Here is a 26352-nt window from a genome sequence, read left to right on the forward strand (position 1 = left end):
AGAATCTGGAACAGAACCAGTCCTAGAACCAAAGTTCTTTTGGTGGTACAAACAGACCCCTTTTCCACCGCTTGGTTCCCAATGGGAACCGGTTCAGTTATTTGTGCTTCTTATTCTTATAGTTCACAGGGCTTAAAGTTCTCAGTCCTGGGGACGGATTTCAGGGGTCATTTAATGAGATCAATGCAGATTTGCAAAAAATATTTTCAGTTTTATTTGGAACGTTATTTTATTAATTGAGTGGGCAAAACCTACATACTACTACTTACATTGTTATCACCATGAAACTTCCCCAGTTGATTACTTACACGAAGACAATGATTTATTATATTTTACTATTTTACTTTTTTTAATATGCAAATGAGGCATTATATAGGAAAATATGCAAAAAATTTAAAATATTAAAAAGCTACTACTGTGGAAGGGTTATCATATATTAATTTACTTATATTTATCCTATAAACAATTTAATATAGGTATAGTTTTGCCCACTCAATTGATAATTAACATTCCAATTTTGAAGCTCTGGCTCATGGACTAAGAACCACAAAGAACCACAAAGAACTGAACCGAAAAGGGGTCTGTCTGTGCTCTGGCTCTCAGAGTTACAGTTACAGACCTAAGAAGGGTCCATTTGGAACCTCCTTCAGGAGCCCTGAAGGTCCCTCGACTTCACTTTGAGAACCACTACACCAGGGTTCCAGGGGGTCACCTGGAAGCTTCCCCCTGAAATAGCTGGGGACCCCCTGGCTGGAACTGGAACTCCTCAGGGACACTGCTGGCCCCACTTTTGAGAACCACACTGGACTGGGTCATCATCACAACATCACCGTACAATAGTAGGCTACTGTGCGTGTGTTCTGTATTGTTTCCCTGCGACCAGCAGGGGGTGTCAGAGGTCAGGCTACCGTACAACCACGCCACCTACCTGTTGAATATTTACGACATTAATTTGTAAGCAAGAGAGCGAGAGGGGGAGAGAGAGAGGAGGGTTGAGTCACGCACACTGTCGAAGAACAAAGTCAAATCTAGGTAATAAAGACCAGTCAACCACAGAGCAGGTAAAGCGGAAGGCAGGGAGGGAAGACAAGACAGGTAAAAGAAAAACACGGCCACTTCAATGTTGTTTTAATCCCTAAAAGAAAGACTGCTGTGTACGCCACCACAATGCCTCTGGGACCGTGGAAAAAGAAAAACAAGGCGAGCAAGGAGAGCTCGTCCCATCTGGTGGAGAACGATGTGCTCAGTGGTGGACACCCAGGTGGCGGTGCCTCGTCCTCGGGCTCCTCCGTCAAGTCGGCCCTCGGTATGAATGGCGCCGCCAGTGCCGGCGGACTGCCGCCTCCACCTGCCAACCTGCGGCCCAAGCTGGTGTTCCACACGCAGCTGGCCCATGGCAGCCCCACGGGAAGGATCGAGGGCTTCACCAACGTCAAGGAACTGTACTCCAAGATAGCAGACGCTTTCAGTATCAGTCCGCCCGAGGTGAGTTATTCTAATACGATCGAGGAGGGGGGGGGGGGGGGGGGGAGTTGGAACTAAAATAAGTGCAGTTTCGACAGCTAGCTGGGGTTTGGTCGGGGAGTGTGATGATAATGGTTATTTTTGGTGTTTATTATTAATATGAAAATATGAACACTGGAGAATACTACCAGCAGGTGTTTGCATAAAGGCGCGCCCCATAAAGCACATAAAAGATCATAATAAATACTAGCCTTACAAACCCAACACACTGTACACACATTGACGCATTCCTGAGTTTTTTGAATAGTTAACCACTTAAGCCCTATAGGCTACTACTACACACTTTGTCTACGAGATCTGCTGTTTACACTGAAAATGGAAAAACAAAAACAACAAAATGATTACACTTTCGCCCATGACTTGCCTAAAATAAGGGATCCTTTTGAAAGTGGTTTAAATAATTAAATTTAAAAAGCTCATCTCATCAGCAAACCAAATACCGGTAGGCTATTATGTGCAGGAAATAGAATGGATTGTGACATTTCATGAATCATGATCACTGATCAGATAGATCCAGGATTTATATAAGTCGGACTTTTCAAGGGAGTAGGCAACTGCATGAACAACAGGAGTACACCTGTTGTTCAGTTAAACCTATCTGTAATCTGAACTAAAATACTAGAATAGATCTGTCCTGGCTAATGCCTAGAACTATACGCATCAAATGCTGCATGCATCATGCATGTGTGTTCACGGAGCATAACGAACTTTAATACGGTAACCAAGTGCAAGTTCACTGGCCCGGAGCCCTCCCCCTCTCCAGTCCTGACTTGCTTTTTGTAGGCCTACTTTTCAAAACAATCAGTGAAGAATGGTAGTGGTGGAAGAAGTACTCAAATATTTTACTTCAAGTAAAAGTAGCAATACCACAATATAAAAATACTGTTAATTATTACTTGAGTGAAAATACAAAAGTATTGGCATCAAAATATAGGTTACTTAAAGTACCTACTTAAAGCCTACTAAAATGTTTGAAAATAGCAGCGTTGTGAGCTTGTAGATCAGCTATTTTCAAATAGCCTATGTATAAAATAGGGCTAAAGTGGTTAATGTACTTAATAGCCTACCAAATAGGTAGCCTATAATAATCTATATAGTAACTAAGGCAACTATTAACTAAAGTTTTCAAATAATAGTAGTAGGCCTAGAGTAAAAGTACAATATTTGGAATTAGGCCTACTCTAGTAGCCTCAATTTACAAAGAACCTAAAAAATGTGGTTCTTCCTTACTTTCCACCAGTGTGTGGTGGTGAATGGTGCTATGCCTCTGAGCATGGGGACCAGATAGGCCGGCCAGACGGCCTGCTATCACCCAGAGCACTCAGAGCACAGAGGGACACGTTGATGCTCACCTTCCCCCACACAACCAAACAATGGATTCCAGTTCCACTGTGGTGATGGGAAATCTGGGAATCAGGGCCATTTGTATTTGCCCAAGTGCAGTAAATGTGTGGGAATTTGGCATTGGTGCATGTGTATATATTCGTAGGCTACCGGGATTGTCCGTCAGTCACATGTGGGCCATGCCTTATACAGTAGGACCTCAAGATGTACGATGCGATTTTTTCCTACCCATAACTTGCGTAATAACAGATAACAGTGTACTGTGTATGTAATAAAACATTAAAAAATGATCTAGGACAGTGGTTCTCAAAGTGGAGTCCAGGAACTCTCAGGCTTTCAAATGGACCCTTGCAGGTCTGTAACTCTGAGAGTTGGGGGTCCTTGAGAATAAAAGGTTTGAGATCCACTGATCTAGGAATAAAATAAATACAAATCCCATTAATTATTGTTAAAGTGCAGCTACAAGTTAGTATAAGAATCATGTCAAATTGTTTAACTAGTACAGTAAAGGTCCCTGCACACAGCGTGTTTTTTGGATTTTTAGCGGCGTTAGATTGTGCATTACATTCACCCATTCATACAGCGATGGTGGAGGAAACCATGCAAGACACCAACATGCTCATCTGGAGCAGGGTTCAGCGTCAGGACATCTCGACACTAACTCTGGGGGAACCTTCCGGTTCCCAACTGGCCGCTCTACCCCTGAACCACTGGCATAGTCATACTCACCGATAGCGATGCCAGCATTTTAGGAAGTATCAGCAACTTTTCTGATACTGGTATCGGTATCGGAATAACTACTCGCATAGCTGCTGTCCTGTGTAGTGAAGGGCTGGTTCGGTGAAGCTATAGAAACAATCAAAGTCTTTTTGAACTGGAGAAATGATGCAAATGATCCTGATCAGACGCTCAAACTGCACTGATGTTTTTTGAACAAAACCCCACCAGCCATAATTATTTATCTGTGGAACTAGCTGTTCCATCACAACACGTCTAGCAATGATCATAATCACTCTCTCTGTCTAGGCTTGTTGTTCTTTCAACAGTGTATTGTGGATTAGCACATTGTGTAATTGAAGCGTTACAGGACATCTTGTTTGTTGTTGTTCTTCTTCACCAAACTATTTAGAAACGTTCTACCTTTGTTCTGAGCTGTATGTTAAGTGACATACTGTACATACCACTGGGCTTCTGGCAGCAAGCTGATTTGCCTACATTACCTCCATCCATGTAAACATACTGTAGAGCCTTTCCTTTTGTGATAACTATAGCTTGTTAAATAGCACTGTTTTCAAAGTTTTAATGAATCAATCAATGAATCAGTATCAGCATTCTTTTTTTAATACTGTTTTTATTAGGCATTTTTTGTATGACATCAGAATATTATCGACAATGATAATGAGTAGTTCAGTTCTAAAAATGAACAGTATCAGCATTTTAACCACTTCCAAACTTTTTAAGCGTTCTAAACATATTTAAAACAAGCTCACAAGGTGTCACAACAATTTCCGATAATCAGTGGTCTACCCATTGGGGTACCCACACACGGAGTGACCCAAATTCGTTCAGGCTCTCTGAGTTTGTGTATTATTATTATTATTACATATTCATGGAGTGAGAGACAAACAGAGAGACAGTCAGAGATACAGTGTGATGTGATGGAGGGGGTAGAATTCAACATGGTCCTCCAGAGGAAGTCCCTCACGTCCGGAGCTGCCCTGATAACACCTCCTCCTCCAGCTGCAGTCCCCAGGGAGCCCCCTCCATCCACAAACACCCCCACAGCACAGCACTGTGGAAGAGCCCACGTCAACCTGGGTCACATCCAGAAGCAGCACACAGCAGTGCTGAGATATTATCCCATTGAGACATTCTACAGATGTCTTCTTAAATCGAGAAAAAATCTATATCAGTGGTTTTCAAACGTTTTCATGTCAAGGACCCCAAAAATTATATGTATGTGCCGCCAAGCCCCCCATCTCAAACTATTTTGTTCCAGGGACCCCAGAAGCAACGATTTGAGTAAAAACTTAAGCTGTGAAAGGATATATATTAAAAGATTTGCATACGTTTTCATGATTAAATACCAGATCTACAAGCTCGTAGCGTGGCTATGCGCTTGTAGATCTTCTATTTTTCAACAGCTAAAGTATAAAATAATGGTTAAAGTGGTTAAAGGCTAAGGTGACACAGATGCGTTCCAGGTCATTGGAAAGGGCAAATATGGAATGGTTGGCACACCATGCCCCAGAGGCTGCTGCTTTATAAATAAGAGTTTACAAATAGATGGATAGAGATGGCCGGCATTATTCTTTTTTACTCGAATTTAGGCCTGCACCCCCCCTTTTCTCTCTCTCTCTCTCTCTCTCTCTCTCTCTCTCTCTCTCTCTCTCTCTCTCTCTCTTGCGCACTTAAAAAAAACAAACAAGCGAGATATAAAGTAGTTGTGTCATCAGTACATCACATGGGTATGGCCAATGATTAGCCTCCACCTTATCTTAAATCAGAAATGAGCTGGCCTGTTCCTTCATATCAATGTACAGGTTGACAACTACTTTATATCTTGCTCGTTATTTTTTTGAAGCGAGATAGAGATATGGAGAGAGGGGGAGAGGGAGAGAGAGAGGGAGAAGCGTGAACTGAACTGAACGGAATTAACTTTGAGTAAATTTGAGTAAAAAAGGACGGCCATCTCTATCCATCTATTTATAAACTCTTATTTATAAAGCAGTTTTAAAGATGCACGTTATTATACACTATGGAAACAGCCAGCCAATTGAGACTCTAGCAGCACCTTGGGGGGGCGTTGTGTGCCAACCATTCCCAAATCATGCGCGTGAGCCATATTTATTGTATTGACTGTTGGGTTTGGCGGTAGATGTTGGACTTTGGCTGATGCATCAACATGGCAACATTACTGTACAACACCTTGCTGGAACAGAACTGGCCTTCAACTTCTAATGAAAACTGGAAGATAATGTGTAACATGATCTCCAAAATCACTCAAGTGAGCTACGAAAAGCCATAACTAAAGTTGTAAAGGGAAGGAATAGCTTAGTAACTCTGAGTTTACCTGCATTCATTACCCATTATGTAATGACCGGTGACGCTGATGTCTTCTTTCTATTAATGGTAAATGGTGCCTTTTTATCCAAAGTGCTGTACATACAATGTGCATTACACACATCGACAGTACGAACCTGCTCATTGGGGTTCAGTGTCTTGCTCGATGACCCTTCAACACTAACCCAGTGTTGAAGGGAGCCAGTGCTCAAACTGGGAACTTTATGATTCCCAAGCTGCCACTTGAACTCCTGTTACCTCCTGTCAAAATTAGATTACATTACAGTGCATGCATGTGAATTCGCTGTAATTATCTGTTGCTGGGCCTTTATTTAGAACTTTGTTTCATAATTAAGTCTTACGTCATTGCGTGAACAGTATGAAGCCTTTACAGTGCACACTACACAGGTCAAAGTCTGCTTATTGTCCCTGCAGTCGTAGTTTGAGGTGTGGCAGCCAACATGTCCACCTGTTCTCCCTGCTCCATAATCACTGGCCACAAGTCATTTGTTTAGATTTTGAATAGCCAAGCTGTCATCCCCTCCCTAGGCTGTGACAGAACTGCATGTTAAGAGTTTTTTCCTTCGCAAATTCCACAGGCTGGTTTTAGGCAGTGGTGCAAAGAATGGGTTAGTTAGCGCCCGTTCAGATTTAAGCGCACACCCAAACATTTCTTAATTAAGCAGGAGGATTAGCTGAGGTATTACCGTCTCATTTGATGGAGACTGTCTAGTGTTTGCATTATCCCTGGCTTCTACAATCACCTGAGCCCAATGCCATGGGCGTCTTAAAGGGAACAACATGCTATGCTGTGCAGATAGTGCTTACGAGACATGGGACCATATGATTTCCATGTTGTGATTATACTTGCCACAATAACTGAGATTCACAATATTATTTCGTGAAATTACGATTGAAACTTCAAATGGCAATACAACATACTAGAATCACTTTTACAGATATTTGTAGGCTATTGGATCACAGGACTTTTTTGTGAATCTACTATTTTACTGAAAAACAAACAAGGATCGAGTCAGACTCTGGTCAACAACCACCCTGCAGGTATTCACAATGAGAGAAAATAAAGCCATTGATAACAATAATATACCTATCAACCTGATATCAAAGCAGGCACATGGCTCACAATTACTTATGTGTAAATGCACACACAGTAAATTCATATTTTCTTTTCAGGTCACACAGACAGAGCAATAGCAAACACATTACAATCAATGCAAAAGAATATACCGTATTGTATACATGCTTTATTATAAGGTGTATAGTATTGTAACATAGTATTGTACTACTTTGAATCTGTCTTAAAACAGTGGCAGCTTTCTGTCACTGCTAGACCTGAGGCCCCAGAGAACATGAGTCACTGGCACACACCTTTCTCTTAGAAGGAAGTGGAACTGCTGAGCCACAATTTGTACATTTAAATTGGCCACAAAACAATTATCTAAAGTGTTTATTTTATTTATTTATTTTTGTATCACTATAAAACTATGGAATCATATATCCTACCATCCTTAGAAAGTTAGCATAGCAATGTGTAACATATTTGTACAGTGTTTTCATTGATACAATAGTGGAAGAAAAGTAACCGCCAAAAAGGACGTGTGATAAGAGACATTTTATGCTAAGATACAAAAAGTGACAAGAGTGCCACTATCAGTGCATAGGCTGCAGTGTTTCACTTGCAAAGGTTCTGAAAGTCAAACAGAAAGGAATTACAACCAGCCATGTTTGAAGTTTTAAAGTGCTGCTATTTGTGTTTCTTCCAGGGCCCATAGCCTACTGTATGTCTGCACAAAACCAGGGATTACTGGAAAATATAGGCTATTGCAGATATTAAGTATAGATTACAACCTTCAAAGGAATAGTTGAGATTACATGATTTGTTATTGAAAAACAAACTGAGGGTAGCACGTGGAGACTGGGGAGAGCTAAAAGGTTGTGCTGATTTAAGCTCTTTCTCAAGAAACAATAATAATTATCCTTTATTTCCAATAAAACACTTTTTATCATAGTAAAGAAAAGGGGACATTGTATGCTATTCAATGCAAACCAATGTTCAACTCAAGTGTGTGTGTGTGTGTGTGTGTGTGTGTGTGTGTGTGTGTGTGTGTGTGTGTGTGTGTGTGTGTGTGTGTGTGTGTGTGTGTGTGTGTGTGTGTGTGTGTGTGTGTGTGATGTGTGTGTGTGTGTGTGTGTGTGTGTGTGTGTGTGTGTGTGTGTGTGTGCGCGCGCGCGCGCGTGTTACGGCATTATTATTATCTAGCTAGAAAGTAATTCAGAAGTTGTTATGCAATGTTATGTGAAAGGAAAAATAGCGACTGCTGCCAATAATCGCCTAATTACACATGGCAAACAAGTAGAATAGATAAATAAATATTAGATGAGTGCACAATTTGGCTTTTATACTTCGTCAGTGTTCTGAAACCGAGCGGTACAGTACATTCCCAGTCACAGGTTTTATAATGGGCACACCGCTCCGCAGCTGAGAGACAGACCTCAGGTGTGGCTTAAGCCATGATTGGAATAAAAACGGGACTGATAGCGACTAAGTGGTTGTTTACCAGCAGATCAGACGGAAGGGTTGCTACGCCACAGCAGCCTTCTGAGGTCACTGGCGGGGAAGAGTTCTCATTGGCCGTCCCGCTCCAGAGAGAGGGCTGACTGTGTGGTGATGATATCGCAAAGCAGGAATGGGAGCTTGACAAAACAGCTACTGTTGATAGAGAAAGAAGAGTAGGGTTCTCGTTCTACTCTACTCGGATAGTTGTCATCACCTGCGTGGAATGGGTGTGTTTGTGCCTCTGGACTTCTTCTTCTTAGTTACTTTGTAAATTTAGATTAATATTACAAAAGCTAACCACTTCAGCCCTATATACATTACGGCGGCCGGGCCATTTGAAAATATCAGATCTATAGCTCACAATGCGCCATGATGAATTGTGAGAGTGTAGATCTGATATTTTCAAAATATCTTAAACATTTGAAAACTTTAAAATTAGACATTCTGCATAGTGAGTACTTTCTACTTTTGGTACTTTAATTTTTACACCAATATATGTGTACTTTTACTCAAAGTATTTTTCTACACTGCAGTATTGATACTTTCCCATCACTGGTTGTAACCAAGATTCTCGTGCTGTTGTTAAAGAATTGTATGTGTGTGACATCCGCAGTCTGGTGAATGATTACAAATGAAAGTGCTGATCAGTGTCATTCCTTGTCAAGAAATGAGCCGTGCATGGTGGTGGTTAAGAGAGCTGTTTAGAGAGTTATTCAATACATGTCTTTTAATAAATAATTAAATGCACCGCTACTTCCACTTCTTGATGCGGAGTCTGGCATGGTTGAGGTCAGCGAGTCCTTTTGGTGATAACAACACTAAGCAGAGAATACTGTAGGTAAACAATGGACAAATATAGCATTTCATTGTTAGACGTAAATCCATGACTCTGTAACAGTGAGCCACAATAAACCACTTATATACTTTCAAAAACAGCCTATCTACAAGTCACAACCCATCACAAATGTGTTGTAGAACATTTAGAAAATGTTCACCTATAATGAAATGCCCAAAGTAGGGAGTACTAGGGACGCCAGGTTGAAAGAAAGTGGTTGATCCTTTGACTTCTCTTTTGTTCCTGTCATCATCAGAAGACCTGTTGAAAAGGCGGTAAAATGAACAGTCGAGTGGGTTTACCCAAGGAACTGGTTCCCCAAGCTTTGTGTGATAAACACTATCTCATTACGGGCCAGGTTTCAAGGTAGTCAATTAATGTCTTCATCTCTCTAGCCTAAACTTCCCCCAAGTACAAGGACGACAAGCCTTTTTTTGGTGCAGTGTAGGTAATCAGATTACATGTTGGTTGGTGCGGGTGTGGGGGAGGAAGGAAGGAATACAGTGACAACTTTACTCAATTCTGTTTTCCATCTTGCTCTTTCCAAGTGTATTTTCTTCCAATATGTCGTTACGCATATGACTAGTAAAAATACAAGAGTTCTACATTATTGAACATGTAAATGACTGCAAAGGCCAGCAGATTGTGTGTACGTTCAAAATGCCCCACTCGTCAGTGTCACCGCTGCCTTTATTAAGCACCCATCCACCTTACAGCAAATGACATGTGAAGCCTCTTAGACTTAGATTTATACTTAGACTCTAAGTATAAATCGGGCTTAACGGCATCAATGCATCCTAGGCTTTATGGTGGTGGTGGAGTGTAAATGCATGCAGAAGCCGTAATGGGGTGAGGGGAGCAGGCGGTCTCATGGGTAATGCCCCTCCAGAGGGGAGGGGAGGCGTTCAAGGGGACTCTGGCATGGCGAGCACAGTGGGCCTAGCCGTAGAGAGTGACCGTTCAATTACAGTCCCCCTCTTATCCTCCCTTTTCCCTTTCTCTGCCCCCCCCCCCCTTTTCTGTAATCCCGTTCTTTTATACTCTGGTAACCAAAGGCAACGCTGCTTGTGTCTGTCAGCTGGTGTGTGTGTGTGTGTGTGTGTGTGTGTGTGTGTGTGTGTGTGTGTGTGTATGTGTGTGTGTGTGTGTGTGTGTGTGCTTGCCTGTTAGTACACAAAAGGGGGCCAAATACTGCCGGGTTTTGGCTGCCTTATTATTATACAGTATGCTGCTCGCTTGGCGGAATGCAAAAGTCTATCCTCTTGATGAACCCGTACGGATAAATCCTCCTTTTTTATTTCTACACATGGTAAATCACGGATAGGTGTTTATTCACAAAGCCCTAGGTGGTAGGGCGTTTGGAAGTGAAAGCACATTTCATGCATAGAATGCAAAAGGGGGGCCTGGGCCGTGGCTCAGCGGTCCAGGCACCTTGGCCGGTAGTCCAAGTCTGGCAGTGTGCCGCGGGCTCGACTCCCGATCCCGACGGGCTTTACTGCATGTCACTCCCCCATCTCTCTATAAAAAATATAAAATAAAGGCGAAAGCCGCAAAAAAAAGAATACAAAAGGGAAGCACGCACATCCAAACAATTCTGCAGGTGCTGAACAAACATACTGTATGTACAGTTTAGAAGGAATGAAGTCCACACACCGATCTTAAACTCCCATGCTCTTTATTAACAAACGGGTACAACGTTTCAACCCTTGTGGGTCTTTGTCAGGTATGTCATACCTGACGTTTGTAATTGTTGGATAAGATTTTGTCCACAATTCCATGCTGTATTGATGTGGCACTATGAGACGATAGGCAAACATTTATCAAAATAAATAATAATAATAAATAATGCAAATATGTAACTTTTGAGAGACTAAAATGAAACCCAATGGACCCATAAGGGGACCATTTCGTTCCCTTTTACACTGAATTAAATCAAATTGTAAATGAATGAAATTGTAAATCGAAATAGAAAATAAAACAAATATAAATGAAATATGTTTTCTTGGTTTCTATTTGCATGATCTTCTCTTGTAAATAAAACACCTTTTATCATTTTTTTAAAATGTGATTAACAGTTCTAGATAGTAGGATTCCTCAAGAGTTGCTGATCGCATCTAGTGCCTAGAGTCGACAAAGACAGCTGCCATACACTACACTATGTTTTATGGTCTTAAATTGGGGGAAATAAAATGTATCTAATTATAGATAGATAGTGGTTAGTTAAGTTACACAGTGGTTTTTTTTTATTGTACTGTATCATGATTAGCATACAAATACTAGTGTTGATTAACAACTTTCAACCGTATTTGCTCATTAGGGCATGGCAATATCTAGGGAAATTATTTCAAAGAATAGCAGATCCACAATGTGTTGCGATACAGTGCTGTGTTGTGACTCTGAGCTTGTAGATCTGCTATATTTTAATTAAAGTGATTAAAGGAGATAATTCAGTGTTCACCAGGCTCCTCCTGCTGGCTTTCACTGGCAATAAAGCAGTGGTGGAAAAAGTTCTCCCATTTTTTACTTAAGTAAAAGTATCAATGTAGAAACACCCCGTTAGAAGTCAAAGTGTTGAATTCAAAATGTACTTCAGTAAAAAGTTTCCACCACTGCAATAAAGGCTTAGAAATCAATCAGGCAACAAGTATATTGTTGCTGTCGGGCAGAAACCTCTTATCTCCATATTCTAACATTTTGTATTTTTTGTAAATGAATGCCCTACTTCAGTGGTTTTCAACCTTTGTCATATCAAGGCCCATTATTTCTTCGGCATTTGAGCCATGGACCACCATTTGATGTGATTTAGCCTTGCAGACCCAAAACTAAAGAATAGTTTTAATCATTGGATAACATAGCATACCGTGCTGTATTGATAGGAGAGATAACAGGCAAATGTTTATCAAAAGTAATTGTTTTACATTCTCAAAATGTTCTTTTAAATGAAGTAATGCAGTTATGCAGATGCTTAACAATAATTTTACTCTTGAGAGTGTAAAATGAAACCAAATGGACCCTCACTCGTCCATCTGGTTTTCATTTCAAGACAACTGGTTGAGAACCACTGCCACTGATTTTTTTCTTCTTTTTTTTATCCTGAAAAGTAACAGTTTTGGTCATATGAGGTTTCCTCCACTACAGAGACGATAGATATCCTGTTCCCAGTGATCACATTTACCACCGTCTATCACCATGTCAGCTCTGCCAACATGTCGCAACCGCATATTTCCATTTGTGATGCGGCGCCCTATTGCAATATCACTGTAGATTTCCTTTGTAGGAGTTAGAAACCGGTGTCTACCTATATTATTATTATTCAATTGTTTTGAGTGACTGAATTTTATCAACAGTATTATACATACACGACACCACATGACTTCAACAGTAATATACATACACGTTTATCAACAGTAATATACATACACGACACCACATGACTTCAACAGTAATATACATACACGTTTATCAACAGTAATATACATACACGACACCACATGACTTCAACAGTAATATACATACACGTTTATCAACAGTAATATACATACACGACACCACATGACTTCATGAAACAATATAAAAATATACATACACGACACCACATGACTTCATGAAACAATATAATAAAATACATACACCACACCACATGACTTCATGTGTTTCACCGTCCTGTGTGTCCCCAGCTGGAAAGTTTTGATTAATATAATCCAAAAACCTTTTAATTCTGCGTCTATTAAGGAAATATACCGATAGTTGATTGAACAATAAGGTGCAGAGTCAATACATCAATGTCTAGAACATGGACTAAAACACATGCACTTTAAAACACATACATGTATTTTAAAACATTTCACATGTGCTATAAAAACATACATGTACAGTATTATAAAACATGTACATGCACAGTACTATAGTGACATATTTTGGAAAGGAGAGGCCCTCCTTTCCTTATCTTGATGATTTATATTTGCATGCTGATAGAGAGATCTCATCTCCTATATTAAATAAAACACTGTTATTGTTTTTCTAGCTTGGTTTTCAAGCTTTGATTGACAGTGGTTTTGAATACAGGTAGGTATTGATTGATTGACTCATCTAATGCCTAGACAAAGGCAGCACCTATTATACACTGCACTAGATTGGCGTAGTGTGTGTGTGTGTGTGTGTGTGTGTGTGTGTAGTGCGTACAGTATGCTTAATGCATGTTCCTTCGTGTGTGTGTGTGTGTGTGTGTGTGTGCAGATCCTGTTCGCCACTCTCAACACCCACAAGATCGACATGGAGAAGCTGCTGGGCGGGCAGATCGGTCTGGAGGACTTCATCTTCGCCCACGTCAAAGGGATCAGGAAGGAGGTGGAGGTGTTCAAGTCCGAGGACGCGCTGGGCCTGACCATCACTGACAACGGAGCGGGCTACGCCTTCATCAAGGTAACCACCACGCCAACCCTATAGTGTCACTATTATGCTATTCTCCTTGCTATTCAACGAGAATAGCACATCTACAAGCTCACAACGTGCTTCGTTGCGGAGGAAACCATGCAAGGCACCAACCAAAGTCGGATTCACACTATGGTTCCAGGTGTGCACTCGGGACCACTTAGACAACCAGTAAGGCTATCCACCGTTGTAGCTGCCACTACCTACTGGCGAAAAGTGGAACTGCAGCACGTTCATGGAGGTGGACGGACGTTCATGACGTCATGTGTGTAACGTGCGTCACCCCAGTACCTCAAATTTGAGGTCTGGGCTTAACTTCCGCTCACTCGAGCCATTGAGTTATAATTGTACTTCCGGCAGTCTTCCGGGTGCTTCAAAACGCCACTGAGCAACTTCCATCGAAATGAATAGCGGGGGGCGGGGCTAACCCTCCGGTTCGGTCTCTATCCTTTTATTACTCTATGGCAGCAGCTAGGACAAAAATCACACCCGTGTGAAGTGAGGGGCGCTCTTATCATCATACATCATCTCATTCCTGCCCAACACAAGTTGTGTCCTCACTTTTGTCTTCAATGTTTGTGTTACACAATGTTTGTGTTTATACGAACACTCAAAATTGTCCATTCATTGTCAATGGCATTTAGGTTGGCACACACACTAAAAACTGGACATAGGAGGACCCTAAATGTTCATAATTATAACTTAACTTACTTAAGACAATGTCAGGAACACCCGTGCTGCAATTGTTAAACATCACGGTGGCTTCCTGTGAGGTTAGGGTTAGGGCTTGGGTACGGTGTTGGTATGTCTACTAAACAGTTAAGTGGAGTGTACTCAGGTGCGGTAGAATCAATGGCCATTGTGAATCATGGCCAGCGGGGACCTTAAACTCTTTCTTCTAGTACAATTCGGGGGTCCTCCTCCAAGGGAAATGGAAAATGGGAGATGGGAGGGAAATGTTTGAGAACCACTGAATGATATTCTTCTGCCTACACATACGTATCATGTCCTAGTAAGAGAGCAAATGGGGGAAGGGGATCAACGTCACAATTGATTAATTTCCCACTTGCGCTTCCCCCCTCTCTCTCCCTCCCTCTCCCTCTCTCTCTCCCTCTCTCTCCCCCTCTCTCTCCCTCTCTCTCTCCCTCTCTCTCTCTCCCTCTCTCTCCCTCTCTCTCTCCCTCTCTCTCCCTCTCTCTCCCCCTCTCTCCCCCTCTCTCTCTCTCCCTCTCTCTCCCCCTCTCTCTCCCTCTCTCCAGCGCATCAAGGAGGGCAGTGTGGTGGATGGGGTGAAGGTGATCTGCGTGGGTGACCACCTCGAGTGCATCAACGGCAGGAACATTGTGGGGACGCGTCACTACGAGGTGGCCCGCATGCTGAAGGAGCTGCCCAAGGACAAGTCCTTCACCCTCAAACTGGTGGAGCCCATGAAGGCGTTCGGTGAGTCAACATGGGGTGTGCACTGTGCAGTAGGGCATTCACTAAAAAGTCGATTTATCGATTTCATTAACACAAGTCGATTCAGATTAGGAGAAGTCGAAAGTTGAAAAAAAGAAGTTTGTCCCATATCATATTTTTTGCTCTATGTTTGCGTGTGTACAGAATTCAAACTGTAGCATTGATTATTGTCATGGACAGAAGTCATTCTTTCCCTTTGCATATGCACCGGAGTGCACTCGCCTATTGGTTTGCATTGCATTCAGAACGCGCCCTTAATTAAAAACCAAATGCAGCTGTGTATGTGGCTCTCAGCACGCGGTGTCCCTCAATTTGAAGTTTGAACTGCGCTGTGTCAGAGAAGTAACAGATAGAAGCGCGCAAACGTTACCCCCAAACGATATCCCCCTCACCTCCGTGCTGGAAATAAAACTTTTCCGAGGCTACATCCGTGCTGACGCAATGACTGTCCTGTTTCTGGTTAAGCTTTACGCGTGGGAGACATGAACCTCTCCGTCTCCGGTCAGTTGTTGTTTATTTGCATGGCTCAGAAAATAAGTAACAAACTAAAATGAGAACGTTATCGAGTTGTTGGAGGAGGAGGAGGAGGAGGAGAATAATAATGATATATTTTTTATTGTGTTCTCGGGCCGCTGTGCTGCGCTGCTGCTGCGCTGTGTGCCAATGCCACTACTTTACCTGGATAACATCATCTTCATCATCTTTTCATTTTTACATGAAATAATAATCCTGTACCGGCACCGCGTGTAGCGTTTGGTTTCATTAACGCGATCGTGACAAAATAGCCTACAGCTGCTGCTGCCAGCAGAGCATAATATGATGAACGGTAAAGATACCAACAGTGCTACGCAACATGGAAGTAACACTGACTCGAAGCCGTTTATGAATCAGTCAGTGAACGGACGAGTCAACTTTTCACCGCCATCCCCGTCGTCCGTCCGCCCAGACAGGGGGTCCAACTGGGCTACGGACCTCCGAGGTTTATGAGGTTTTCCACCCGACAGAGACGATATGCAACAAACAAAATCTAAGAATTAAGCAACAGAAGTTGAGGAGTGTATTGTCATGAATAACATGATTCATTATGCCTCATCATGTTATTTTTGATAAGGTGATCTCTGGAATGTTATGTTAAAAAAAATGTTTTTAGGGACACGTGACACAATCACAGTTTTAAATCAACCTGAGTAATAGACATTTTAGAGAACAATAACAAAATCGATGTCTGACATTTCTTTCTATGAGGTGTAATGGAGAAATGATTTTCCATAGCCTACAACGGCTTCCACGAATTGCAGTTTCAAAATATAACATAATTGTCAGGAATGGAAAATGTCACATAACAAATAACCCATCACAACATAAAAGTATCTCCTCAGTATCTTGTGGACAATGAAAATGGCCAACATGTACATACTGTACGTACCCTGTGACAGCACAGCAGTCATTCATATTTAGTCCTTTTTGAATGATCAGAAATGCTGGAGCCCAGGTCAAAGGGATCTAAACCTGCCAGTGAGAACAAGATTGGCACAGGGAGAGGGACCCTGAGACTGCGTTCCAAGGGTCCTGCTACTGTGGAGGACGTGGTAAGTGACTTCCCTTAATTGGTCCAGCAATGCTTTCCATAGCTGCATTATGACTTTGATAGATCCATCCTTAAAGATATACATGCAGTGATAGACAATTTGCAACACAAATAAAGGGATATTCATGACATCTGGTAGGAATGATGATCAGCAGGCTGCCCATGCTTGACATAACATATTGGTCTGTGTTTTGTTTTCTAGCCTACAGAATTTGAGGAGAAAGCAGTGAGGAAAGTGGACGATCTCTTGGAGAGCTACATGGGAATCAGAGACACTGAACTTGGTCGGTAGATTTGTCTTGGCCTCTTTTTTTTTCCTTCAGTTGGTTGACTAAGAACAACACACCACAGCAGGGCCTTAGGGAGTAATTACATCAGAGACATTTACAGCAGGGTAACATCACCCTATGCAATATTGTGGTTTAATGCTACAATCCATAATATTTATGTCCTTACGTGACGGGGAGAGGTAATTGCAACTCTTAAACACCTGGGATTCGAACCGGCGTCTCCTCAAACAAGAGCTAAACTCCACCCACGGTTAAGGGAGGCTTATGAGCGTCAGGCAGTGTTACTATTTTTTGTTCATAAGATAGCTAACATTTCCGATCATTCACTACTTATGTCATTTTTGTCAACATAGATTTGTCAATATTATGTTTACATTATCTTCCAAAATGTATTTATTTTGTTATTCTCACTGTGAACCACTTCCATGTTCCAGCTGCAACTATGGTTGAAGTCGGCAAAGACAAGAACAACCCAGATGAATTCGCCATGGCCCTGGACGAAGCCCTCGGAGATTTTGCCTTTCCGGACGAGTTTGTGTTCGACGTTTGGGGGGCCATAGGAGATGCCAAGCAGGGACGATTTTAAGGTTGAAGCACCCCTTTATACTGCATCATTCCCAGCATGTGCTGGGCTTTTTTTAGCCAACTGGACAAATTTCAACCAGCAGAACAAGGAGTGCGAAGCGTGTTCACGGGGGTAGTGCTGCACTACCTGGATCTTACCGCTTAATGCAGTGACTGTGGCGAAAGGGGGATCTAGGCTGTGTAAGGCAAGCCTGTGTAAGGCAAACCTGTGATATTTGTGAAATTTGGATTGCAGTTCCATCTCCGGAACTGGTCTTGGATGGTTAAAAACCTAGTAGGCCGTTCACTGTATACACGCATGCTGCTGTCATCTTGCCCAAAGCACATTACTTTACACACTGGTTACAAATGGTACGTATGCAAGATCATTCACGCTTTTTTAATCACGCTTCTTTATCTTATCTTTCTGTCTGGTAAATTTGAATATACAGTTATATACACGCGACGTATGTATGTATCACACGTTTTTATATTATGTGCAAATGCTACTGAGATTTTTGAGCAGCAGCATCCTGTAATTAGTGTATAATTATAGTGAACATACCAATATTTCTCGTGGGTCAGCCTTAAAGCCTGATTCATACTTTGTTTGCAAGCTGGTGTCACACGCCCAAAATAGCCAATTTACAAGATTTTAGATTGGCTATTTTTGGAGTTCAACACAATGTGCAGCCAAGTACAAATCAGGCAGTACAGTTGTCTTTTTATTGGTGATGATTTTGTGTCATGCTTCCATGGAAGCCCAGCCCATATGGACTTAAAGGACACTTTTACTTACATTTTACATGGTTATGGACTAGTTTTGTAGATGAATATATCTGTAAATGCTCTCATTCTGAGGGGGACAAACTTGATATTTTATTGATGCCAGTTTAACCTGTTTTGAACTGAATGTGATTTTTAATGAATTCCCTCTTCGTGCCCTTGCCTTCAATCCAGCTGGCAGTAGCTGCTGGAAGCATACTGCATATAGACGAGGCTGTGGAGTAGTTCAGTGGTTCTCAAACCTTTTCATTTCAAGGACCTCCATGGTCCATGTGGTTCCATGTGTACACTATGGAACCCTGAGGGTCCCTGGACCCCTGCTTTGAGAACCTCACTGCATTAGTCTGTTGTGATAACTTGGCATTTTGTTTTGAATGTTTTTGGCAGAGGTGTTGCCAGAACTTCAACTAACATTCCATCCTTTTAGGCTATGTTCAGAACTTCAGACTGGCAGAATCCCATTTTGGGCTATCGAGATTTGAATCAGATTGCTTTTACTGTATCAAGTCTGAACAGTACTAATCACATTTGAGCCACGTTCCGTGGCCGTTTGAAGGGAGGGAACCAAATTGGATATGTCTGCAGTCTGAACAGAGCCTGTGTGTGTCACTTTTGTATGTCACTTTGGAACAGAATTATAGATGCTTATTGTCTTAATTTATTTTTTCCACAATAGATTTGATATGCTGGAAAGATATTTTTACAGTCCTTAACTTTAGCTCCAATTCCACCAGCTTCTCTCCTGTCAAAAGGTGTTCTGTATATGGATACTTGTTATCCAATGCCTTGTGCGCACCATCCATCAGAAGGAATTTAAATAGTGACAACACTAAGTAATGTTTCAGGTTATTGCTCAACTCAAGGTACAATTGTATATTGTTTGACAATCCAGGGATCACTGATGTTATGTTGGAGAATAAAAAAGTACATAATAGTCTGTATTATTCACAACACTGTTTACCATGAAAAGAAAATACAGAGACTGCAATGGAAACCACAAACCACTCAATACAACAAATTTTATTTGCATACTTGGCTGTGTACTTGTATAAAATACAGCATGTGACAAGAGACACTCCAGCGGTTTCTTGATCGCATCTTTACAGAAAGTTTAACAAGGCCATTAAAAAGAACCACCGGTTTATCACTTCACAAGCAGCAGGGAGAAAGAAAGAAAACATGATTCACAAACCTTTTTTTTTTAAGTACAGGATTCTCCCCCACCTACACCATTCTAGTAAAGTTAATACAAAATTACAATTCCCCCTTGACAGATGTGACCAGTCTCAGCATTATTATAATTTCAGTACTGTAGAGGATTTGGAAGCACATTTTTTTAGTCAAAGATAGTATTCTAACAATATGATTGAAGTACCTGAAGAAGCAGGCGTGGGTTGAAATACTGCAGTAAGCTGGGATAACTTGAGCAGTTTTACAACCTCTACAAACAGTAGGTATATAATATGGCATTATATTCAAGTACAGTACATCTCATTGGACAGTAGTTAAGAGAAAGCGGACACAAACTGAAATTGTTAAGAGCTCTTAGTATTGTGAAATTCATAAAAGAGTAGATGGAATCGGTATATTTGGTTTGTATAGCTTCACTACCTGGCAATGATACAAGTCCAAATATTGTAGCTCATTTATGTATGGTCAAACATACCTCAGTGCTCGCCTCATACTGATATTAGTGACCTGTTGATTTTTGTTTCATCAAGGGTAATATGACATGAACACAGCCATATCACTTATAGGTTCTGTTTAATATAGGCAGAATCGGCTTCGTTTGCATTTTGTTCACATGCGGAAAACGTGAACGAATCAAAACTTCCATTTTGTCGCTCACGGAGCAGAGTCAACAGACTTGGACCGCCATAATGGCCAGGTAGGTCTACAAACCAAAGTTACACATGACCGCTTTAAGCTGCAACGGCTCAAAGTGTTGAGTTTGAGTTGGGTTTGCCTTGGGACAGCAAAATGGACTCAACTTGAAAGCACATGACCTTCCAACTCATCTAGAAGCATTATTGAAGTGAAATGAAAGGCAAAAACAAAAGTGAGAGGTTTTGAAGGAAGGGGTGAAATGGCTGACTTTGGACCAGGCTAGGATAGTGTGAAACATAGACCTTGTAGACTCCTGCCCCGTCTCTCTGCCTCCTAAAGTTCATCCCCGACGTGAGGCTGCCTAAACGCATCGCCCGTCAGCTTCTCCTGAGCTTCTTTCATACCGGATACAACTGAGGTGGAGGAAACAAAGGAAGTTCACATTCCAGGTAAAGCCACTTTCAACATGGTGTCCCCATCTTAGAATTTGAATTTTAGATCTATACAACTCGTAGATTAAATTGTGAACTTGGGCATCTTGTAGATGCACTTGCTATCCAATGATATTGAATAGTGAGTTCTAGACATTATTTTTGCGTAACATTTCTAACTTGGCAGATATAGTAGCACACAACATGGCAAGACTATAGTTGTATTTGTTACCTTGATCGGCACTGCTGTAAAAGTACTTGTAGTTGGGGTTCCCATTCTTGTTGGTTATGTCAGGATGGACTTTGCCACTGGGATCTACAAGGAAGAAGTTAAGACTTAAGAGATAATGAACTATTCTAAATGGCGTCACATATCTAGTGTCATGTTTTATTACTTAGTCAAACTTGCAAAACATGACATTCTGACATGATCCCAACGCTGATGATGGAGAAATAAAAAGGCTATTAACCATAGACCAGAGTCCCTATTTTGGGCCAAAACAATGGCTTATCTACAAGATCACAGCATGTTGCAATGAGACACGTGAGTTTGCAGATCGGCTATTTTTGGGGAAGAAGCAAAAAAGGAGAGGGCCTACCATAGACCTCTGGGGGACTCTGGTTTGATTTGGATGGCTAAAAGAAATGTCTAAAAAAGAAACGCTGCAAATAAGCTGGCAGACGGGGCAGCTGCACAGTCTCTCACTTGTTCCCAAACAATGTTTACAAGGAAGAGTGATAGGAGCGCCTCCTTACCAAGGAAAAGAATCCTAGGAATGTATCCGCCATCTGGGCTGAACGTCTCATCCTTGGGTTCCTCCTCGTCCTGTCGAAATAAGACACTAATGACGCTCTGAATTCCACATCCAACCACACAGTTTGTTTACACGCAGAGCGATAAAACGATGAAAACAAAGAAGGAAGAGAGAGACAATACTCATGTGTGCAGTGAAGATGAAAAGAACAAAGATTATTCCATTCTCAAACTAAACCAAATGAAAAGGTACAAGTACAAGACTGAACAAACTAAACGACACCCAAAAAGGAATGCAGTCAATTTGTGTAACATGCAAATAAATCAACAGCGCCGCTATATATATATACATACACACAGTATATATGTATGGATGACAATAAAACAAAAATAATCAGGTCCCGTTATATCTGAACGAGACCTTTGCTGCAGCCAAATGTTCTTACTTCCAGGTTGACCATGACAAAGTTGTGGGCAAGTTCAGAGATGTCTTTGGACTCAGCAAATTTTGGCTTCAGTGCTGCGAGAAGTGCACATAATTAAGCATGTTATTATTACATTAAGCATATTGTATTTGATCTACAAGATATTTTTTATCTTGTAGATCAGATGGTTCAGATCTATTTTCACAATTTTTGAGACACAGTTGAGTCAAACTGTGACTGAGATAGTTCACCCCCAAAATAAATGTCCTATCCATTACTCGCTCCATGGAGACTTGAATTCATAGATATTTTTGATCACATACCTAAGCCAAGAGGGGGGGGAAAAAATAATAATATATATATATATAAACTGTCCCTTTAAGTAGTTAATGGTAATATTCACGGCGTCTACCAAATCCATGATAAAAACGATGTTTTGTTATCGCTACCCTATTACTAATGAAAGCGACTTTTGGAATTTATGGCCATCTTGTAGAATTTGAGCATGGCTAATATTCCTCTTGTGGTATTAAGAGGGTTGACAAATAATGACTCAGTTTATGGCCCAGTTTATGGCCCACCTTAATCTCTTTCTGGTTATGTCAATATTAATAATGGAACATTTCACCTTTGCAGGCTCCACACCAGGTCTTGTGGATGATCACCATCATTGGCAGACCACTGTCGAAAGTAAACACACGAACAGGTTGTCACACAAACAAAGTCAATACTAGCACAGAGCCAACATACAATCTAATATCCGCACTGTGTTGGCACAACATATAGCCCTGGCCATTTGGACATACAGGAGTACATAATGTAATGCCGTGTGCACAGAAACACCTGCTCTCTTTCCATGAAACAACCTGCATTAACCATGGGAAATAAACCTTATTTATATCGTTGCTGTCGGGCAGAGACCTCCTATCTCAATATTCTACCAAAATAGATCCTACAGCGTCACAAAAGCATACAAAGTAGCAGATACCGTATACAAGCTTTGCGCCTAAAGATCTGTTCAATCTGAAAAGGAACAGCTTCGATGATATTAATTTCAACTATTATATCCTGTTAATACCATGTTAATACTATGATGAGCGATTGTGATAAAACAAAAGGGGGAGTAGAACTGATTGGAGAAAGTTTGTAGATACACAAGAGGACAGTCATTGAAAAATCAACATTGGGGAAAAGATGACCCCTGCTGTTAAGTTATAATTAAGCAGGTATTAATGAAAGACTTTTGCAGGCTAGAATCCTCCAGATATTACAATATGTACCATTATTATTGAGTTAATTAAAAGCCCTACTAGCACCACCTGTAGTCTGTGATGCTCCTTACACTCGGACTAAAGACATTTGAACCAACCAATGTTTACATGCGTGCATTGACACTAATGGGGCAACTATGCATTCTATTTTGATAGATCTTGTGGTACTAATGTGTGCTGCCCATTTTCATGCATTTAATGTTTCTTTCCCCATGCTTTTTATACTCTTTTAAATGTACTCTTAAACTGTCTGTAACAGTGAAAGCATGCATAAATAAGAATGTCACGTTACTTTTACCTTGTATCCGTGTTGTGACAATAACATTTGACTGATTCATTGATCGAAGTACTGGACAGACTGACCATCCTTGGAGCCCTGGCCTGCTGTGACATAGTGTAGTGTGGTGCTAAAAAGTTCATCAAATAGAGCGTCGCAGTCCCTCCCCCTTTCAGAACGACGAGTGGCCCAGGAAATGAATCGAAAAGTATTTATTTAAAGACGGTTATGCCGTGGACAAAGGGGGCTATCCTATCGTAAAACACAATCGGTCCTACTCACCTGGCCTCTGCTTCTTTCTTCCCATCGTCCAAGGTCCTCCAGTTGATGTTGTCTCCAAAACCTGCAGAGAGGACGAATCAATACTCTACATTAGAATCTAATCCATTGTTAGCTCTGGTCCATAGCTCTAATGCCATCGCATTTAGAGCTATGTTACTGTCGACTTCCGGGGCTCGCATAAATGCAGACCAGCCTCCTCTAAAAATAACGTTTTACATACTCACCAATACAAAGACGGGTTGTGTAATTAGAAAGCCTACTTTCCTTACTGGACGCACTTTGAGCCTCCCAGCACACGTATAAATACACTTTTTGGCCAGAAAGGGATTTTCTTTCACAGAAGGAAAAATCTTCTCTATGAGGGTTTTCTCTTGGCAATATGGGCACAGTGGAGTAACTAAAATTATTATTTTTTCCGGTGAAAACAAAATCCCTTCCTGGTCAAAAAGTGCATTTATACGCGTGGTGGGGTGCGTCCACTAAGGAAAGTAGGCTTTCTAATTACACAACCCGTCTTTGTATTGGTGAGTAGGTAAAACATTATTTTATAGATACAGAGGAGAGGCTGGCCTGCATTTCATGTGAGGCAGGAAGCCAATCAGTTCCATAGCCTTAATGCAACGGCAGCAAGAGCAGTAAGGCTATGGACCAGAGCAAATCCATTGTATGCCATAATACAGGGCAATGTTACATAATTTCACTCTTTTTGTACTCTCTCCACAGCACCATGGCCCTAAGGAACATGCCTTTCTTGTGTCAGGGGAAATGGAAATACAGAGCGGGCCACAAATGAACTGGGCTGGGTGAGTAGGTTTCATGCTTGTATTGGTTTTAGATTTCTGGGTTAAGGGTGTGTCTTTTTATGTACAATGTTGCTTTGCAAATTAAGGCCCTTCCTGGGGCAGAGCTCTGAATGGGAAGTAACTCGATAGGAGGCAAACAACAGAAATGATGACTTTGTACTCAACTCACCTGCAATAATTTCTTAATTCAGTTTACGGCTGCCCAATTAATCGAATATTTCTCTTTTTCGTTTCACAATTACATAAGTGTGACTTTATTTAGTTTGCAAATGGTTGCTATCTCCATATTCTAACTTTTGTCTTTTTTCATCAATTAAATCCCCTACTTGATCATACTACATTGTGTCACACAAATGCATCAAAGGTAGCAGATCCACAAGCTCGAAACATGGCACGAAACGATGCGTTTTGGGCTTGTAGATCTGCTACTTTTACTAAACTAAAAAGGGTCTAGCATTTTATTCATCATTGTGAAGTCCTACAATCCCGGGCCCCCCAGGAGTCCATAGGGCTGGTCCAGGGGGTCCCCAGGCAAATTATTATTGGTAAGTTAATCTTCAACATTATTTACATGTAAAAGTTCAATTAAAAATAACCTACAAGAACAGGTTCTGTACTTTAATCAGATTTCCACTGTAAGTATCTCTCTAGCTACAGTACAGTACATAGACAGACATTAAAGGAATTCTGGACCAAATGACAGACTAGATCATCCCAAATCATTTCTAATCCAACAATAAAAAGATTGGGGTCACAAATCCAATTAACATCGTCGTCCCTGAAATTCAAAGGTTTGAGAATGGGCTGTTCAGGATGTAGGCTCTGTGATCCAGGATGTCAATGAATTACTTATTACACAATAAAATCCTCAGTATTCATTTGTAACTCTGGATTGAGTCTGGAAGGGTACAGATGTAATGTAACCAAACATCTGGTACCCTCTCAGAGCTTAATGATGCGAATTAAAGTATTAAAGAGGAGAATTATCTTCCCAAAATGGTCATCATTGCTACCCCGGTATTATTCTGAGACTCGCACAGGTGACCCAATATAACACTCAATATTAAGATAAGAATGTGCACTTTAAATATCACTTACCTCTACTTTGGTTTGCAGCTACAACCTTGTTAAAAAAGGACAGAGAAAATAAGACATGGACAGAAGACAACAAGACAATGTTGAGCCTAGAGGACTGCATTTTTACAATGGTAGCTTGATGCTAGCTGCTGTCTGCTGCTGCAGAGCGACGAGGAAGAAGACTCCATATCCCATGGGTGGGAAGGAGTAGCGCTGTGATTGGGTAGTAGGTTGCCAATAAATAAAATGAACGAATGAATCAAATAAATACTATTTGGATTTATTAACTTTAACTTGTAACTTTAATTATCAAATAATTCGTTGAAAAACAAAGATAAGGCACACTTAGCCATTATAATTAAAGCTAACCTGAAACCCCCACCCACCCCTTTTCCCCCATGTTTCCCCCCCAAAATTCTACCTCCTCTATGATGATTTCCTGATTTTAGCTATATAGAAGAATTTGTACGTCTCTAATTGTTATGATGAATTGAACATGGTGGGCCCTATTGTAAACAAGTGTAATACTTTATAGTTACAGCCTATAGAGCCCCGGACCCGGGACATGTTGTCTACACCAAGGTTTTAAAACTTTTATGTTCGAAATGTTGAGTAGCCTATAGGTAGAAACTGCCAGATGCTAACTTGCATACATGTTGAGCCATTTCATAATATGTGACCATACCATTAACAACCTATAGAAGGCAAAAAATTCACAATTTCATCATACTCCGGATCGGTCTC

The 26352-nt window shown here is 41.1% G+C and overlaps 2 protein-coding genes across 2 annotated transcripts; one reads left to right on the plus strand and one right to left on the minus strand.

The window, feature by feature from the left end:
- The first annotated feature begins 996 nt into the window (after positions 1–996).
- gipc2 (GIPC PDZ domain containing family, member 2) lies at positions 997–19391 on the plus strand. Its single transcript, XM_080779216.1, has 6 exons — positions 997–1485; positions 13581–13766; positions 15035–15215; positions 16710–16822; positions 17024–17105; positions 17546–19391. Exons 1-6 carry the CDS (start codon positions 1168–1170, stop codon positions 17695–17697), a joined length of 1032 nt encoding a protein of 343 aa, XP_080635342.1. The 5' UTR covers positions 997–1167; the 3' UTR covers positions 17698–19391.
- A 69-nt stretch (positions 19392–19460) lies between these two features.
- txndc12 (thioredoxin domain containing 12 (endoplasmic reticulum)) lies at positions 19461–25774 on the minus strand. The gene is made up of 7 exons (XM_080778843.1): positions 25630–25774; positions 23729–23789; positions 22527–22579; positions 21920–21993; positions 21476–21545; positions 20952–21035; positions 19461–20701 (listed from the first exon to the last, which is right to left on the minus strand). The coding sequence occupies exons 1-7, from the start codon at positions 25727–25729 to the stop codon at positions 20622–20624; spliced, it is 522 nt and encodes a 173-aa protein (XP_080634969.1). The 5' UTR covers positions 25730–25774; the 3' UTR covers positions 19461–20621.
- Between the last annotated feature and the right edge of the window lie 578 nt (positions 25775–26352).

This window comes from Protomyctophum bolini, assembly GCF_963924005.1.
Source record: "Protomyctophum bolini genome assembly, chromosome: 12".
In the NCBI taxonomy this organism is placed as follows: Eukaryota; Metazoa; Chordata; class Actinopteri; order Myctophiformes; family Myctophidae; genus Protomyctophum; species Protomyctophum bolini.